The sequence below is a fragment of the Panthera leo genome, chromosome E1 (genome assembly GCF_018350215.1).
Source record: "Panthera leo isolate Ple1 chromosome E1, P.leo_Ple1_pat1.1, whole genome shotgun sequence".
Taxonomy (NCBI): Eukaryota; Metazoa; Chordata; class Mammalia; order Carnivora; family Felidae; genus Panthera; species Panthera leo.
Genome location: NC_056692.1, coordinates 820,960 through 835,592, shown reverse-complemented (window position 1 = coordinate 835,592; position 14,633 = coordinate 820,960). Strand labels below are relative to the sequence as shown.

General features: G+C 68.5%; 1 protein-coding gene across 1 annotated transcript in view; it reads right to left on the bottom strand.

Annotated features, from left to right (window-relative positions):
• Positions 1–1,024: 1,024 nt before the first annotated feature.
• The window catches only part of PITPNM3 (PITPNM family member 3), a 55,121-nt gene continuing 41,512 nt past the window's right edge, over positions 1,025–14,633 (bottom strand). The window contains exons 13-21 of the mRNA XM_042916593.1: positions 14,337–14,531; positions 13,784–13,932; positions 11,706–11,822; positions 9,383–9,499; positions 9,053–9,201; positions 8,671–8,820; positions 5,252–5,435; positions 2,956–3,084; positions 1,025–1,739 (exon numbers count right to left, since the gene is read on the bottom strand). Coding sequence (XP_042772527.1) covers positions 1,437–1,739; positions 2,956–3,084; positions 5,252–5,435; positions 8,671–8,820; positions 9,053–9,201; positions 9,383–9,499; positions 11,706–11,822; positions 13,784–13,932; positions 14,337–14,531 — 1,493 coding nt within the window. The 3' untranslated portion in view covers positions 1,025–1,436. The remainder of the gene's footprint in view (positions 1,740–2,955; positions 3,085–5,251; positions 5,436–8,670; positions 8,821–9,052; positions 9,202–9,382; positions 9,500–11,705; positions 11,823–13,783; positions 13,933–14,336; positions 14,532–14,633) is intronic.

Genomic DNA, 14,633 nt, shown 5'->3' with positions numbered 1-14,633 from the left:
GAGCAGAAGCGACAGGGGCCCACGCGGGTGCCTGGACTCGGGCACAGCCCCGCCCGGAGGAGCCGGGCCAGCCTCGGGGGCTCCGAAGCAGGCCTGGCGGGTGTGGGCCCGGGCTGGGCTGCAGGAGAGCCCTGCCGACCTCACGGGGACGGCCCAGGAGGAGGGCCTGGGCCCCAAACCAAGCTGAGTGGCAGGCGGAAGGGAAAAGAGTACAACAGTTTGAGCCAAAATGACACGCGCCCCCGGAACGCTGGGATCTCCGCTCTATGCCCTCCAGGAGCCAAAACAGAGTCAGCGTGAGCAGCGCTGGGGAGGGCGAGCCCGGCCCCCGGGGTGGGGGGTGTCCCTGCTGCCGGGACGCGTGGTTTTGGTTTGGGCATCAGTGCAAAGCACACTGCCTCACGGAGCCGGGACCCCTTCCCATCCCCCTCCCTCCCCAAGCGGTGGGGCGACAGTGAGGGCCCCCCCGGAGCCCCTCTCTCAGACAGTGTGGAAGGTGGAGGCGGGGTGGTCTGAGGGGCTCTGAGGCCCAGAAAGCCCCAGGGCACAGAAGCGCAAGACAGAAGACAGCCCAGGAGTCAGAAACCGCGCACCAGTCTCAGCCGGGGGGGGGCCTTCCAATTCCGTAAGGAAGCCAGGGGCCCAGAGAGGGCGACGAGGGGCTCAAGGGCTCTCAGCCAGCCCAGCCGGGCCAGCGCCCAGGGCCGCAGCCTCCCCGGGGAGGGCGCCAGGCAGGACCCCGGGAAGAGGAATGGCCGTCCTCTCGGGCCGCGGGCGAACGGTAGGAATACCGAGGACAAGACGGGGACAATGGACAGCCGCAGAAGGACAGACCGTCAGCACCAGACCCCGCCACCCCCCCCACCCCCGCAAGGGCCGTGGACAGACACGCGGACACAGGAGGAGCCCCGGGGGATGTCCCCTCCCTCCCAGAAAGCGGCCACTTTGCCACAGGAAAGCCAGGCCCGTGAGGCTGACCCAGGATGTCACGGGGCGGGGGGGGGGGGGGTGGGCCGGCACGATGCCACCTGTCCGTCCCCCAGGCCGCCGGGAAGCTGCACCTGCCGGCGGCTGCTGATCCCCGGTCTGGCGGCTTCTCCCTTTAGGGCCTGCGTGGACCCCAGAAAGGTGGTCGACTCTGTCGGACCGGCCAGCTCGGGGCAGGCCTGCCCCCCAGGACTCCACGGACGCCGCCCCTGACGGGCTCGCGGTCCCAGGTCCCGCACGGGGAGGCAGCCGCGGCTGCGGAGACCCTGGGGTCTCACCCCCTCGTGGCCCAGGGAGCCGCCTCCCCGGGGCTCGGCGGGGTCCCTCCCCGCTCCGCTCGGACACCGCTGGACACACACGGGGGCGGGGAAAAGCAGGAAACGGCCCATCTCGGGGAGCAGCACCCCCCACCCCCGCCCGGCCCCGGCCCTCTGCGCACAGCCCGGCTCTCAGGGCACCGACTCGAACTTGGGGGGCCCGCGCGCCCAGCTGAGCGCGGGCAGGGGCCGCTCCTGGTCCTTGTCGGACTCGGGCTGGCTCTGCGCCCGCTCGGGCTTGGGGTTGGCGGGCGGGTGGGGCTGCTGCACGGACATGGTCCTGCGCAGGTGGTTGCGCTTCCGCAGGAACTCGGGCTGCGCGTGCAGGCCGAAGCTGCCCTTGCGCAGCACCATCCGCGAGCTGTTCTTCTTCGGGCGCGAGCGGTGGCCGGCCTCCAGCGTCGCCAGGTGGGCCGCGTAGCCCTCGCTCAGGAACTGCGGAGGGGGAGGGGACGGGCGTCAGCCAGCGGGGCGGTGACCCGGTCCCCCCCCACCCCCACCCCCCGCCAAAACCGTCGCCGGGGAGACGGGGAGCTCCCCGCCCGGCTCTGAACGGCTGAGCTCGTCCCTCTGTGCCCGCGGGGCACACCGTCCTCGTCACCTGCCGCTGAGATCCCCAAACGCAAGTCTGCGCTGCTGTCCTCCCTGCCCGTCGCCGCCCCACCGGGTCCTCAGGCCCTTGCCCCCCCCCAGAAGGGGGCCGCGGACCAGCAGCCTCAGCGGGACCGGGGCCCTGACAGGCAGAATCTCAGCCACCGCCCCCCGCCAGGCCTACGGAACCAGAGTCTGCACCCACGCAAGCCCCGGGGGCCACGTGTGTGCGTCAGCGTCTCCCGTCTGCACCCGCCGGTGGCTCCCACGCCCCGCACTCAGCACGCCCCCAAAGGGGTCGTCACCTTCCCCCCCCACCCCTCCTTCTCCAACCTGCTCTCAGTCCCCGGAACAGCAGCCCCGAGCTGATCGCGCTCCCAGAAACCAGGCGCCACCCCTGGCCTTCGCTCCCGCTCAGCCCACACCTCTGACCCGTTCATTTCCAAGTCCAGTCCCTCCGTCCTGCCTCCAAAGTGACTCTGGGGCCCTTCACCTTCCCGCCGGCCACCGCCTCCCCCTGCTTCCCTCCCCCCTTCCTCTGACGGGCCTTCCCCCTGCAGCCTGGGGACCGCAGGAATCACGACTCACCCCCGAAGTCCCAGCCCGCCGAGGCGCGGGCCGTCAGCCAGGCACTGCGGGCCCCCCTCTCCTGCTCCCGCCCGGGGGGGGGGGGGGACACCTGCTCTGTCACCTCCTGACCTTCACTTTTGTGGCGACCTCTGTCACAAATGCTCCTCCCACCTCAAGCCTCCTGGACAATTCCCTCGAACCCCCCAAAGCAGCCTTGCCCCCATCGTCTCTGTTCCTCCCCGGGGGGGGGGGTCACGACCCCGTGCCCCCCATCATCCATTAGGCCTCTTGCCACGGGCACTGCCGCCTGGATGACGGGACATCCGACGGCACGAGGGCCTGGCCCAGGACAGGTGCCCGTGGTGCACGTGGAAACGGCAAATGAACGGATGAGCAAATGAGCGAGTGGGCAAATGAACGGATGAACAAAAACGACTGAATGGACGGCAGACGCCGCCCACGCCGCCCCCACCCGGCCCGGCGCCCCCACCTGGCACTGGGCCTGGTACTTCTTGGTGGGCCGGCCCACGATGAAGATCTGGGAGGGCAGCAGACCCAGCACGCTGTACACGGAGATGTCCTTTGTGGAGCCGTAGGCCGCGCTGATTCTGATGAAACACTGAAACACAGGGCAGCCCGTGGCAGGGCGGGCGTTCACGGGGTCAGAGGACCCGACTCCGCAGGGGGGGGCGGGGCTCCAGGTCCCGGGGCCACCCGCAGCAGGACGCGGCCCTGCAGGAGCTCCCCTCCCGCCCTGTCCTGCGCCCCAGTTCAAGGGCTCCGCCTGGGGAGGGAGGTCGGGACCACGCCACCCGCTGACCCCGTCGGCGTTCCTAGGTCACTGGGTGACGGGCAAAGACATGGACGAGGGAACGAGGGGCGGCTCTACGTGTCACAGGACTGGAGGGGTTCTGTCTGGGCCCGACCCCCCGCCCTGTGCCGTCCGCACCACCCAGACGGGTGCGGAGTGCCTCCGTCCGGTGGCCGCGTCCCAATGCTCACTCGCCCCCCAGCCCCTCGCCCTCCGGCTGCTCACCTTGAGCCCCACCCTCTGGTCCCAGGTCACGGTTTCCCTCCCTCCTCAGCCCCATCAGCCCCGGGCGACCTCCTGCTCGCGGGGTGGCCCACGAGCACCTCGGCCTCCCTCCTGCCATCTTCACGGCCAGCGGCCTCCAGGACCAAACCCAGAACCGCCCATCGGGACTGCACGTCCCATCCCCACGCCGACCCTGCCCCTTCCCTCCCGTGCCCGCCTGGCCACGCCCTGGCCCGGGAAACTGCTCTCTCGCCACCTTCCCGGTTCCACGGGCTGGCCACTGACAGCCGCTGGAGGGCCACGAAGCTCCGGTCCTGAACTTTCTTTCTGCTGCCCCTAGAACATTCTTCCCCAGTTCTACCTCCTGCCGGGGGGCCGCCACCCAGTCCCGAGCATGACCTGACAACCCCCCCTCCCGATGCCGTTTTCTCCATCCCCGTGGCTGCCACCTGGATTCCGGTCGGCCTCTGCCTTGCCTGGCCTCCCTGCCTCTCTTGTCTCACCGATCTGGTCTCCACACAGCCACCACAGGGCTCTTTCTGCAGCCCTAATCAGTCCCTGCCGCTCCCCGGCTCCCCACTGCCCTCAGCGGAGTTCACGGTCTTGGCCAAGGTTTTCCAAGGTCTGCCAACCCCCAGGCCCCCGATGACCTCCAGGCCTCTGCTCCCACGCGACCTGGGTCTGACCCTGTGCACACCAGCATCCTGCATGCCTGCAGCTCTAAGAACATCCGAGGCTCCCTTCTACCTCAGTGCCTTTGCACGTTCTGTTTGTGTCCGCCAGGCAAACTCCTATTCATGATTCAAGACTCAGCTCAAGAGTTACCAACCCCTGGAAACCTTCTCTGCCCTCCCCAAGCCAAGCTCCTCTGCATGACAACAGGCCTTTACTAATCACCCACTGGTAAAGATTGACACATCTTTCTTCCTCTGGACCAGGGATCGGCTGACGTTGTTGCGAAAGACCAGATAATCGGTATCTCAGGCTTTGCGCTGTGCTGCAACCACACTCTTCCTTTGTGGCTCCGAGCAGCCACGCACACCGCGCCAGCAGGGAGCGTGGCCAGCAGGGAGCGTGGCCGTGTCCCAATGCATCTGCCTTCGCAGGCAGTGAGATCAGACTTTTCGTACCGTTGTCGCATCATGAAATAGCATTCTCCTTTTGATCCCCGCCCCCAACCCCCAACCACTTAAAACTATAAACACCCTTCTCAGGCCAAGGTTACGTAGAAGAAGGGCTACCGGCTGGGCTCAGCCCCTGGGCCACAGATCACTGGTTCTCAAAATGTTACCGTCATTGAAATCCCCCCGGAGGGTTTGTCAAGATGCAGACCGCTGGGCCCTTTCCCCAGTTTCTGATGCAGCGGGTCTGGGGTGAGTGGGGGCGGGGGGGGGGGGGGGGGCAGGGAATCGACATTTCTGAGCAGCTCCCAGGGGACGCCGTGCTGGGGCCACAGGTCAAAGCTCCGGAAGGAGAGCAGGTGCCAGCCACGACCCCGAAGGAGCGTGGCGGGCACCCGTCGGCTGAACGAATAACCGGGCGCAGAGACGGAGTTTGGGCTTTGGGGTCAGGAGGTAAAGGAGGAGATGCGGACTCTGGGATCGTGGGGGAGTCACCGAGCCTCAGGGAGCCTCCCCGCCCTCCTCCGTCCCCGCGGGTGACAGTGCCCACCTCGGGGTGGGGGCGGGGGCCGTGGAGGCTCCCAGCACCTGCAGGTGGAGGGCGGGTCTGGCCTCCGGCCCGCACTCACCTCCTGCACGAGGTTGCGGAGGAAGATGGCCTTCTGCCGCAGGGGGTCGTGCACCAGCCCGTCGGAGAAGAAGATCATGCCCTGTGGAAAGTTGTGCTGGCATAGCCAGGACACCACCCGCTGCTTCTGCATGTCCGGCCGCCCCGTGATGTACAGGATCAGGTAGCCCAGATCCTGCCAGTGCCTGCGGACGGACGGCATCGCAGGTCCAGCCCCCCCGCCCCGCAGCCGCCCCCGCCCCCCCCCCCCCCCCCCCCCGCAGCCGTCCTGAGCAGCGCCGGGACCCCGGGGAAGGACGGTGGAGCCACACGCCGGGGGGCTGAGCCCCATGAGTCGGGACGTGTCCCTGGACGGCCCGCAGGCACCGCTCGCCCACCACCAAACTGACCCCCGTCCCCGAGGCCTCCACGTCACTCGGGCTTCCCCGCCGAGGACAGGCCACCTCTGCCTCCTCGGCTGTCCCTGTCGCCCTTCCTGCTCCCGCGAGCGGCCTCCCGTTCAACCAGCGACCAGCAGGACCTGACCCCTGACCCCCTCCTGCTTCGGTGCCCTCCTCGGCCTTCACTCACACCCCCACCCGAGTCCAGTCCAACCTGGGCCGTGCAACCCCCTCCAGGCCCCACCCGTGACGGGGGGGACAAGAACTGAAACAAGGGCCGTCCCAAGGCGGGAAAGGAGGAGTCCAGACATGACCAGCATAGTGCGTACTGGACAGAGGCCGTGGCGCTTCCCCTGGTCCTGTTTCCATGGTGACCATCGCTCCTGTGCCCAAAGCTGTCCCTGGCTCCCCAGCGTCCCGAGGTGTCCAGCCCTGCGTGCACCTGTGGCCCGTCACACTCTACCCCCGACCATCGTATCACCCCAGCCACACGGGGCTGCTTTGCTGCACCCACGGGCCTTGAGCTCCAGCTCAAGCTGGGACCCCAGCTGCGGACCCCTCCCCTGGATGGCCTTCAGGGCTTCATCTCCTCACGTTCCCATCCCCTCTCAAGGCCCCCTCGTGCAGGAAGCCCTCCCAGCTTCCCAGGCGCGATCAGTCCCTCCCCTGTCTGCTCCCGCAGCAAGGTGGGAGTGTGCTGTCTGTTGACCTCACACGGGACTCTGCCTACAAGATGCCAGATGAGCTCGGGCCTGTCAGGGGCTGCTGTGGCACCGGCCACCCCCGGCTCACCATAGACTGGGGGGCTCCAGACCTGGAGAGCGCCCTGAGGGGTCGGGGGGGATGTTCCATAATCCCACACAGGCTCAGACGCCACCCTGGGGACTCTGGCTAGTTCTGAGCTGGACCCGGTAGTCCGTTTATCAGCAGCAGGGTCTGTGGAACACGGCAGGGACTCAGGAGCCCACGTGAAGACCACGGTGTGGGTCCCCGGGGGAGAGGACCACAGCCCCCCCCACTCCCAGCCGTGGAAGGGGGGCGCTGACGGGCGGGGGGGGGGGGGGAAGACGTAAGAGGAATAAGCCACCCACCCTCACAGGGCGAGCTGGACACTTGCCAGGAGCTCGAGCCTGTCCGTCCAGGGCCTGTTCCCGCAGGGCCAGGGGCATCTGGAGGGCAGCTAACCCTGGGGTCCCCAGTCCAGGCTGGTCTGCTCTCCCCAGAGGGATCACTGCTACTACGCTGAGGCCCGGCATCGGTCCTGCTCAGCTGGAGTCCGGGTTAGTTTCTCATGCCTGAGACTTGTTTTCCCCGTGGGGCTGCCTTGCTCTCGGGCCTGGCCCTGAGTCAGCCTCACAAAAGGGTGGAGGCAGGGAGGGAGGGATACAGGAAAGGAGGCAGGGATGGAAGGAGGGGTGGAGGCAGGGAGGGAGGGAGGGATGGTAGGAGGGAGGGAGACAGGGAGGGAAGGAGGCAGGGGTGGAGGCGGGGGAGGCAGGGAGGCAGGGAGGGATGAGGGAGGCAGGGAGGGGGGCAGGGAGGGAGGCAGGGGTGGAAACAGGGAGGCTGGTAGGGAGGTAGAGAGGGAGGGAGGCAGAGAGGCAGGAAAGGGGGAGGCAGGGAGGGAGGTAAGGAGGGGGGTAGGCAGGGAGGGAGGGAGGGAGGCAGGGAGGGGTGTAGGCAGGGAGGGAGGTAGGGTGGGGGGTAGTCAGGGAGATAGGGAGGGTAGGAGGGAGGGTAGGAGGGAGGCAGGGATTGGGGGAGGCAGGGAGGGGAGGAGACAGGGAGGGGAGGAGACAGGGAGGGGGTAGGCAGGGAGGTAGGGATGGGGTGGGGGGAGGCAGGGAGGGAGGCAGAGGTGGAAACAGAGAGGCAGGGAGGGTAGGAGGGAGGGAAGTGGGGAGGGAGGTGGGGAGGGGGGAGGCAGGGGGGAGGCAGGGAGGGTGAGAGGGAGGGATGAGAGGGAGGCAGGGAGGGGGGAGGCAGGGAGGGGAGAAAGTGGCTCCTCCCTCACTCTCCTATGGTGACACCCTTCTACACGGCTGCTTCCTGCCCCACCTCCGGCCCCGTCCTGGGCTGGCCTCCAAAATCCAACCACCCTGACCCCGTCTCACCGTGTGCTCTGCTCTTCCTGTCCTTGTCGCCCCGCGTCCTCCTTTCTGGCCTATCAAAATCCGTTTTCTATTTTCTTCTCGCTTCCCCACGTTTGCTAATCTTTGTGCAGCGGCTTGGACGGAACCCGTCCACCCCTCGGGGACTATCTCTGACGCCACCTCTCTCAGGAAGCCTGCCCTGCTCTCCCCAATCAGCTGTACGAGCTCCAATCTTCCACTTATCACTGGGCGCCTGAGTCAGGCTCAGAGGGTGGCCCCTGGGAGCCACGCGTCACGTATCCACACGTTTAGGTGGTCCCTTCCCCGTGAATCCGGGCGGATCCTGCCACTACTCATGACCAGCGGAACACAGCGGAAAGGTCACCGTGACGCCCCAGGCTGGGTCCTGAGAAGGCTTAGCGGCCTCCAGCCGGGTCTCCACGAGACGGCCCAGGCTGGCCCCGCGGACAGAGAGCGGGCCCGGCCACCGCGAGTACAGAGGCCATCTCGAACCCGGGCCCGAGGGGAGCCTGCGGATGAGCCCCGCCCCCAGCCCAGGTGGCCACCCGGCCGTGAGTCACGGGAACACCCCACGTGACGACATCCCAGCAGAGCCCAGCCCACCCACGGAACCGCGAGAGATGGAATGATATTCTTTTCGGCTGCTACATTCGGAGCCATTTCTCCCAGAGGCCACCAGAACACGCCGATTGGACCCCGCCTGGAGTCAGAACTCGGGAGCCCAGGCCTGGCTGGCTGCAGAGATCAAACGGAGGCGGGAGGGAGGGGGAGCTAGCGTCCAGACGGTGGCAGGGCGTTTCTCGGGGACCCTCGGTACACGTGACCGGGACTCCCCAGTTCCTGCCCCGGAGATTTGTGGAATTCCGGAAAAATACACGGCCCGGCTCTCCTGGGGCCTCTGGGAAGGGACGGGAGGGAACACTCACCGGACGACGTCCACGGCCCCCGGCCGGACCTTGGGGTCACTTCCCATGATAGACACGCTGGCCGCGAAGGACCCGTCGATGCTGAACACCACGCACTCCATGCCCCGGGGCAGCACCGTGAGGTAGCTCATCGCAAAGGTCTGGTCGCCCCTAAAAGGCACCTGCCTGTGGTCGGCCCCGCATCGCACTCAGCTCGTGGCCTGAGGCCAGGGGTCGGCCCGGGCCCGGCTCAGGGAGCAGCGGGCCGGTATCTCCTGAAGCCACAGCTGGCCAGCCGGTCCGTCTTCCTCTCCCCGCCACCCCGGAAAGCACCCCCAGGGCTCCATCACCGGGCCGGCCCGGCTGGAAGGGCACCGAACGGCACGATCCGCCTGGGTCTTACCTGACGACCATCTTCACGGGGTAGACGCCCACCCCCAGGCGCCGGGGCCGCGGGACGCTGTAGGTGATGCGGCCGCTGCTGTTGGTGATCTCCGTGTCCAGGTGCACCCAGCGGCCCGAGGACGGCTCCGCCATCACCAGGATGTCCACCTGCACGCGGTGAGGGGCCAGGGGACGCCCTGAAGGCCGGGGGCTGCAGGCGGGGGCCGGGGGCCATTCGGCCGGCTCCTCGGCCCCCACGCCCAGCCCTCGGGTGCACGGACTTCGGGCCCTCCCCACCGCTCACCCTCCCGGCCCTGCTCCGCCCCACCACCCGGCCCGGCCCTCGCACCTTCTCTCCGGTCAGAGCCACCATGTCCAGGGGCCCGTACATGAAGCGCCCCACCAGGACCTGCGGGCCGTCTTCCGCGGCGATCACGTCGTTGGCCCGGTGGTTCGCGGTGACGTTCTGAAAGCAGAGATCAGCTCGGCCTTTGCCACTGGGGCCGGACCGTGAGCTTCCTCCCGACGCTGTCCTCAGGACCGCGGGGCACACGTGTCCCTGCCGCGTCACCCCTTCGGAGCCGTGTGCTGTGGACCCCGGCTTCCCGCAGACGGACAAGCACCCTGATCCTGACCGTCCCACGCACCCTGAGGTGGCGGCCGGGCCCCTGGCTGTCCTCCTCCCCGGCTCCTGGGCCGGACCCTGCCAGGACGCCTCCCGTTCCGCCTTCCACATCACAGGTCCCATCCCACAGCCACTTACCGTGTGTCTTCTTACTGGGAAATGTAAACGCGTCAGAGCGTGGAGAGGTATGTGGGGACCCCGCCTGCGCCCCGCACCAGCTACGGCCTCCCTGGGGTCCCCCACCCCCCACACTGCGGATCATTCCGGACACGGAGTCACTTTGTCTGTAAGCATCCAGGGTCCCCAGGCTTCTCCACTTCTGGTTTCAATTCGCCCCGCAGCTCAAAGGCCCCCCTCGGCCCCCAGCCTCGCTCCCAGACCGAACCCCTCAAGCCGGTGACCGTTCCCATAGGCGTCTGTCCCCACCCACCGAGCTCCCCCTGGCCGGGGCTCTGCTTACAGCCCTCAGCGGGGACCCTCAGTCAACACAAGCCGTGCCAAAGCACAGAACTGCCGACGCCCAGGCGCCCACGGTGAATTCCGGATCCTGAGCTCGGCGTCACGGCCGTGCCCGGTGACCTGTCTGTGGCCCCCAGTTGTCATGGGCCGGGCACTGCAGGGCCCCCTCGACTCTGTCTGCCCCCACCTCCCAGCCCACCCACTACGGCCTGGCCCGGCCGCGTCCGAGAAGCGCCCCGTGGACCCCCGCCCTCCATTCTCACGGCGTCTGCGTGCAATTCAGCGGACCCCCCCCCCACACCTGCACCGGCCCCTGGACTGGGCTCGGGGGACCCGGACCCACAGACGGTCGGGAGGGGGCACGGGCCACACCGCCAAAACTCCAGGGAGGAGAGACTTAACTCGCGGAAACAGACACACGGGAAGACGCCTGTGTCACCTCTCCGCGGGGAGACGCGAAGCAAAACCACACGGAGACCCCGCCTCGCACCCGCCGGGGCGGCTGGATCCCCCGAGAGACGAGGACACACGAGAGCCCGGAGCGTCGCCCACGGCAGAGAAAAGGTGTGAACCGCCCGAAGGCCCCACAGGTGACGACTGGGTAAACGGAACGTGTCCGTCCGCGGGAAGATCCTCGGCCGTCAAGCGGAACGAGGTACCCACGCCGGCCGCAACGTGGGCGCGCCCCCCAGAGCACAGGGCCCCGAGAAGGAAGCCGGACGCAGAGACAACACGCCGGGTGGTTCCGCCACACGGATGGCCCAGAGCAGACAGACAGCAGGGGCCAGGGGCAGGGACCACGGTCGGGGGACGGTTACGGGGAAAGGGGCCTCTTTCCGAAGTGACGAAAAGGTCCTAAACTTGGCCGTAGTGGCGTTTGTGCGCGTCCGTGAACACGCTCGCGTCCACCGAACTGTCCCCCTTCAGCAGGCGAGTCGTAGACAACGTGCCCGTAGCTCAATAGATACGTTTGCGAGAACAGAGTGGATTCGTGGAGCACCGGTCCGCGCTCACGGTCCTCAGCGTCCACGTCTGGTGCTCCCACCAGACGGCCCACCGGAGCAGTGGCTGCGTCTGTGGACCCGGCACAGGGGGCCACATCCACAACGCAGACGAAGTGACACATACCACGCTCCTATTCATCCTTCAATACCCTACGGAGGCGACTCTCCTTCAGGGAAGCCCTGCCTGGTCTGCCCCAAGTCCTCTTCTCCGTTTTCTTCCTAATCTGCGCTTCCCTCTCTCACCGCAGACACCACGCGGGGCCGTACGCACTCAGAGGCGAATCAGACCGTGAGCCCCACGGTCACGGGCAAGACCCTGACTCACATCCGCGTCTCCAGAGGCCTGACATACAGCAGCCGCTCCACCCCCAGCGCCCTGGACCCCGCCCTGGTGCTCCCCTGGAGCCGGGCCTTCGGGAACCAGCCCCCCCCCACCCCCGCGTAGCCCCGACCCCACCCCCACCTTCCCTGCCACCCGCAGCCCTCCCCTGCCACGCGGGTGCCCCAGCCCCCAGGGCACCCTGCTCCCTGAGACCGGCTGAGACCCCCGCCCCCACCAGAACACGGTGCCAACGACCACATACCCGCAGCTTGACCTGGGTCCTCTTGCGAAGCCACTTCTCACGGGGGTTGGCGGGGCTCAGGGCCGCAGGATCCAGGCCCGCGTTCTCCTTGACGGTCACGTTCTCGTAGCGCATCACCTGACGGGCAGCCGAGCAGGGCTCCGGGTCGGCCGGGCCCACCCCGCTCCCTCCTTCCCAGAAGGCTGTCAGGGCCGGCAGCCCCCCCCCCGCCCCCACCACCACCTGCCAGCCTGGGACCCTCGGGAGGCCGGGAGCCCCGGGACCCGTCTGCCGCCATCCTGACAGACAGCCGGGGCCAGGCCGCGGGCTCTCAGATGCTCTGCCAGGGAGCAGCCTCTGTGCACGGCGTCCAAACCCGCGGCCCCCCGCTCAGACCCGTTCCCTGCCCCGCTGCTCCAGCAGCTGGCCGGTCCTCCCTCCCACCCAGCCCCGGGGCTCCGTCCCTCCCCACTGGGTCACGCCCTTCCGCCTCCCGAGGAAGGACCCTGTGCCTGTCGGAGCCACGCCCCACGGAAGCCTCACCCTGCGTGGCTCCCACCCGCCTGCTCCCCTTGCCCCTGCCCCACGCGGGCTTCCTCCAGACCCCGCCCCCCCCCCCCCCCCCGGCAGCCCCCAGACTGTGTCCGGCCCAGCGCAGAGGCTCGCGCCCTCTCCCGGCTCTCCTGCACCTTCCAGGGCTCCTCCTCCACCCCCTGGGTCCCCGTCCCTGCACTTCTCAGCCTACAGCGACACCCCCGACTCCCACGTGGGAAACCCAGATCTGGTCTCAGAGCTCCCAAGACCTCTGGAATCTCCTCGATGCCAGAGAGCCCTCAAGATGCCTTTTGTTTGTTAATGAGGTGGCATCTGGACCCCACCCAAGGGGGGGGGGGTTGTGGCCAGGAGCAGGCCGCACGTGACCAGAGGCTGGCCCCTCCAGTCCCACCCCCTGACCTCTGGGGACCCACGAGGGGCGGGAGGTCCGGTCGGTCGCCGGTGGCCAATGACTCGATGAGCCGTGCGGTTCGGCGAAGCCTCCGGGAAAACCCCAGAGGACGGGGCTCAGGGAACTTTTACAAGAAGCTGGTGAGGCAGGGAGTGCAGCGTTTCCCGGGTTCTGGAGGCCGCCCCAGCGCACGGCAGGACCCGAGGCGGGGTTGCCGGACCGTCCGTCTCAGGGGCCGGAAGCCCGGGCAACGACCTGCACCCGGAACTGGCGGGGCCGACGCTGCCGTGGGGTCGGCAGGGTCACAACTGGGCTACGCTGCAGGATGCCCCACTGGCGGGGAGAGCCGCTCGGTGGGGGCAAAACCCACCTCAGAATCGGGGCACCGCGCCCGTCACCGGGACACCCACCACTGGCGTCTGCCGAGCCCCAGCCTCCACTCGCCTCCCTTCGTGCTTCTCCGGCCCAGACCCAAGACTCGGTTTCCCGCGCCCCGGCCTGGCCCTGCTCCTCCCCAACCCCAGGGAGCCCCCCCCGGTGCTCAGGCGGGCGTCAGGCCCCGCAGCACGGCCCTCGGTCCCTCACGCCCAGATGCCAGCAAGCCTTGCTGTCGCCCCATCCCCGGCCCCCCGGGCCTCCGCACCAGCTCCCGGCCCAAAGCCGGGCCCCCAGGCTGGCCTTTTAACGGGCCTGGGGCTTTCTCTCTGGCCCCTCAAGCAGCAGACACAGGACTCCCTTCCCAGAACACGGTCAGGCACGAGCTCTCTCTTTGCTCAGCCCTGCGGTGGCTTCTCGCGGGACACAGAACAGAATCAAACTCCCGCCCTTGGCCACCGACCCCGCCTCCCGGCCCCCTTCCCCCCCCAGGCTCCCCCTCAGTCACCGGCCTCTCCGAGGACACCGAGACCCTCAGAGGAACAGGCATTTATGACTCGTCTCCAGGCGGAACACGGGTCCATTCTCCTGTGCGGTTTCTATTTAATTTTCCAGAAAGTGCCACACCGTTGACCAGAAGCCAGGGCTCTCCAGGAAACCCCCCGTGTGACCTCGTAACCCCCACGCCCTCCCAGGGCGCAGTGTGGCCCGCAAGACACCCTGTTCCCCAGAGAGCAGGACGGGCCCTCCCGAGGGGCCCGGAGAGGGACAGCAGTACCTGTCTCAGGATGAAGGCTACCACGTCCGTGGACTCCCAGTAGCTGGCGTGGAAGAGGTGGGGCAGGGCCACGGTGGGGAAGGCCGTGAGGACGTCGGGGCAGTACAGGGCGTAGTCGATACGCTTGGCGCCCCACCACTTGGCCGTGACTGCGGGCCGAGATCCAGGTAAGGACCGTGTGGCCCGGCTGGGCCTTGACCCGAGAGGCAGCGTGGGGCCCCGGCACACGGACCCCGCGGTGAACGGGCCACTCGGGGCGCAGGTCCGGGGCCGGAGCCCCGGACGTGACCACTCAGCTTCCCGTGAGCCACCAGCCCCTTCTCCTGCCTGTCCCCAGGACGAGCCCTGCAACCCGGTCCCCAGCAGCGGGGGCCGGCCCCGTGGAGACAAACGCCGGGGTCGCGGCTCGGCCCCGGGGCTCAGTCTGGATGGATTTCCTTTATCGCTCCCAGCCCGCCCTCAGCAGCCCCGGCAGTGGACCAGCGCCCGCCCCGGGGTGGGGGGGGGGTCCCTCTCCCTCAAAGCAGGCAGCACCCCGAAAACCCTCACTCACTGTGGGAGACGCCCGCGGGGGCCAGGCTGTCTGAGGAGTCTGAGCTGTCGCTGTGTGAGCTGTCCCGGCTCATCCTCCGTGCAGGGCACTGGGCCCCCGGGGCCTGAAGGGGCGGGGCGGGGGCGTCCGGGGGCGGTGGGCTGTCCCGTGAGCCGCCCTCCAGGAAGAGGCCGCTGTGGGCATGCAGAGCGTCAGCTGGCGGGGGAAGGTCGCGGTCAGGGCCAGGCCGTGTGTCCGGAGCTGCCTGCACCGGGCGGGAGTCTGGGCCCCCCCGGTCCGCTCACCATCACCCCCGCC